Genomic DNA, 3,350 nt, shown 5'->3' on the forward strand with positions numbered 1-3,350 from the left:
AGTTAGAAATATTGTAAGTTGAAAATGCATTTAACCTACTGAACATTACAGTTTAGCCTTAACTATCTTAAATATGCTTAGAACACTTATATTAGCCTATAGTTGGCCAAATCATTCAACACAAAGTCTACTTTATAATAAAGGATTGAATATCTCATGTGATTTATTGAATACTGTTCTGAAAGTGAAAAAAAGGAACGAAGTATGGTTCTACTGATTGTGTACTGCTTTCAGACCACTGTAAAATTGAGAAATCATAAATCAAACTGTCTGTAAGTGGGGGATCATCTATATGCCTATACTATACTATTTTTACTTGAAGAGTTCTTTCACTGAATTCTGTTCTTCCCAGCATCTTCAGATATAACTTTATTGTTTAGAGTAGAAATTTGGTAGTAAGGAATAACACTGTTATTACTTATTCAGCTATCTTATGTTTCAGAATAAGGAAGAATTAAACCCATTTATTTATTTGTAATAAGATCTCCCTATGAATTTTTTCCATATTATAATAGCAATGCATGCTTATTACCAAAGAAGTATCTGACCAAAAAAATAGATATAGACAACTCAGACTTCACCAGAAAATTACTGTTAAGTAGTTTGTGTATAGTTTTTAAGGTCTTTGGGAGGGCAGGGGCATAGTACTGGTAATATGTATGTATAAATATCCATACATTGGCTCATGCCTATAATTCCAGCACTTTGGGAGGCTGAGGCAGGTGGATCACACGGTCAGGAAATCAAGACCATCCTGGCTAACATGGTGAAACCCTGTCTCTACTAAAAATACAAAAAATTAGCCAAGGGTGGTAGCATGTGCCTGTAGTCCCAGCCGCTCGGGAGGCTAAGGCAGCAGCATCGCTTGAACCCAGGAGGTGGAGGTTGCAGTGAGATGAAATCACACCCACTGCATTCCAGCCTGGGCGACAGAGAGACTCTGTCTCAATAAAGAAAAAAAAATTCATAGATTGACTATTTTTGTTCAAGTTTAAAATATATATATATATATAACTAATATCTTGTGCTTTCCTTTGAGATATTTGCCTACTTCAGTGCTTTGCCCAGGGCAAAATTGTTTTATGTTCCACCTCCCTCCACACCCAAATAAAGAAGATTTAAATGAGTACAGAGGGGCGTTTCAAAGGGAAAACTTGTCTCAAGAGGGCAGTCTATAGTTCCACTCATTGATTTGGTATTAGTATGTAAATAATATTCCAATGTTTCCGTAAGTTTTCCTTGATAAATATTAGCTCAAGATTGTAGCACATATACTTATGTTGTAGCTTTATCCAGAGTAAGAAATGCAGCTCTTGCTGGAATTGAGTAGGAGCCCAGTTAATACAAGCTTTAGAAAACTGGAGAATAGGAAGTGGGTAAGGGAGAAAATGAGAAAGAAATCAACTCTTAGTTGAAGAAACATGGTAACTCCTATTTTTTCTTCAAATTGTACTGTTGCTTAATTTTTTTATATCAAGTATCATTATTACCTATAGTTTCATTATTGGTGAAATTGCATTTGAATGCTCATTAATGTATTGACTTTGTTCTGATTGCTCTGTTTTTCTGTATATCTAGGCAGATATTTTAAATTTCAGAAATTGTGCTATAAATTTTTTTTTTCAGTTTCTGAGCCATGGTTTTATTTAATAAAAGGTTTATATAAGATTTCCTTATAGAGAGGAAAAATATAATGTAATTATATTTGATGAGAGGCTTAGGTTAGATTCATTCTTTCAGTCAGCAGGCATTTACTGTGCATCTATCCTGTGCCAAGCCTTTTAAATTCTGGTAAAATATGTTCTCTTTCTGCCTTCATGGAGCCTGTAGTCCTATGATAAGGATTAGAAGGATTAGAAGGGGCATAACACTACTTTACTTCTGTAAAATTAGAAAAACAAGTTTTCATATCTTGATGAGAGATACCAATTCCTCTGCTTGTTCTTCCAAACCATTATAAAACTATTTCTGGTTAGATTTGAAAAGCTGAGGTGGGCTTAGAGATATGGCTAAACCTCAGGGTAGGACTGGAATGTGCTGTCCCAGGTTTGATCTGTTAAGCTGTAAGAGAGCAGTTTAAGATTTACATTAAAATTTTGGAGCTCCATTAGTTTTTCACTGATACTTATTTTAGACAATCTGACCTTCTTGTTTTTTTGGTGTTTATACCAAATATTCCTTTCTGTATTGCCTCTTTTTGCAGCCCTATACTATAAATGAAGAGAAAAAAACAAGTGTGTGTTAGAATTTGAAGTGGCAGCATGTTTGTTAGTTTTAATGTTTAATTAACTATACATGTGGTAGGAGTTATAAAATATGTTAGAAAATAGTGATGAGTGTGAGTTTAAATTTTGATTTGTCTTTTTTATTAGAAAATTAATGGGCAGAAAAATAACACTACTTTTATATTTATATAGTTCCTATTACCTGCATGTTCATTTCATGTTCAATAATGCTTTTTAGTCATTAATAAATATTTGAAATTATCCAAACAGACCATTATAAACCTGCAATTTCCCATCGAGATTTAAACAGCAGAAATGTTCTAGTGAAAAATGATGGAACCTGTGTTATTAGTGACTTTGGATTGTCCATGAGGCTAACTGGAAATAGACTAGTGCGCCCAGGGGAAGAAGATAATGCAGCCATAAGTGAGGTAAGCGTATACAAAAGGTATCACACTGATGTACCTTGAAATAATAATGAATTTAATTAAAACATCTACCGGCTAGGCATGGTGGCTCACGCCTGTAATCCCAGCACTTTGGGAGGCCCAGGTGGGTGGATCACCTGAGATCAGGAGTTCAAGACTAGCCTGACCAACATGGTAAAACCCCATCTCTACCAAAAATACAAAACTTAGCTGGGCACAGTGGCACACACCTGTAATCCCAGCTACTTGGGAGACTGAGGCAGGAGAATTGCTTGAACCTGGGAGGTGAAGGTTGCAGTGAGCTGAGATCATGCCGCTGCACTCCAACCTGGGTGACAGAGTGAGACTCGGGACAATCATTCTCATATACTGCCAATTATCGAATACTAGGAATCACAAAATTAAGAAATATAAAATACATCACCTAAAGGCCTTTGTAAAGTTCATCAGTTTATTTTGGAACTCACTGCCATTCCAAGTCATTTTTACAAGCATTAGGAACAAATTTGTAGGAAGTGATTTTTGAAGCAGTAGTCAAGTTACCAAGTTTAAGATAAGATAGTCCATTTTTGATAATCACCATTACAATGTGGAATATATCCTTCCCACTTTTGTTCTCTGTATTCATATATACGTGTCTGTGTACAACATATATGTATTTTTGTGATTTTTTTTTTTTTTTTTTTTTTTTTTTTTT

At 34.7% G+C, this 3,350-nt stretch overlaps 1 protein-coding gene across 1 annotated transcript in view; it reads left to right on the forward strand.

The window, feature by feature from the left end:
* Window positions 1-3,350, forward strand: part of BMPR2 (bone morphogenetic protein receptor type 2) — a 180,319-nt gene that overhangs the window by 143,790 nt on the left and 33,179 nt on the right. The window contains exon 8 of the mRNA XM_037741502.1: window positions 2,496-2,656. Coding sequence (XP_037597430.1) covers window positions 2,496-2,656 — 161 coding nt within the window. The remainder of the gene's footprint in view (window positions 1-2,495; window positions 2,657-3,350) is intronic.

Source organism: Cebus imitator, unplaced genomic scaffold (genome assembly GCF_001604975.1).
Source record: "Cebus imitator isolate Cc_AM_T3 unplaced genomic scaffold, Cebus_imitator-1.0 Scaffold101, whole genome shotgun sequence".
In the NCBI taxonomy this organism is placed as follows: Eukaryota; Metazoa; Chordata; class Mammalia; order Primates; family Cebidae; genus Cebus; species Cebus imitator.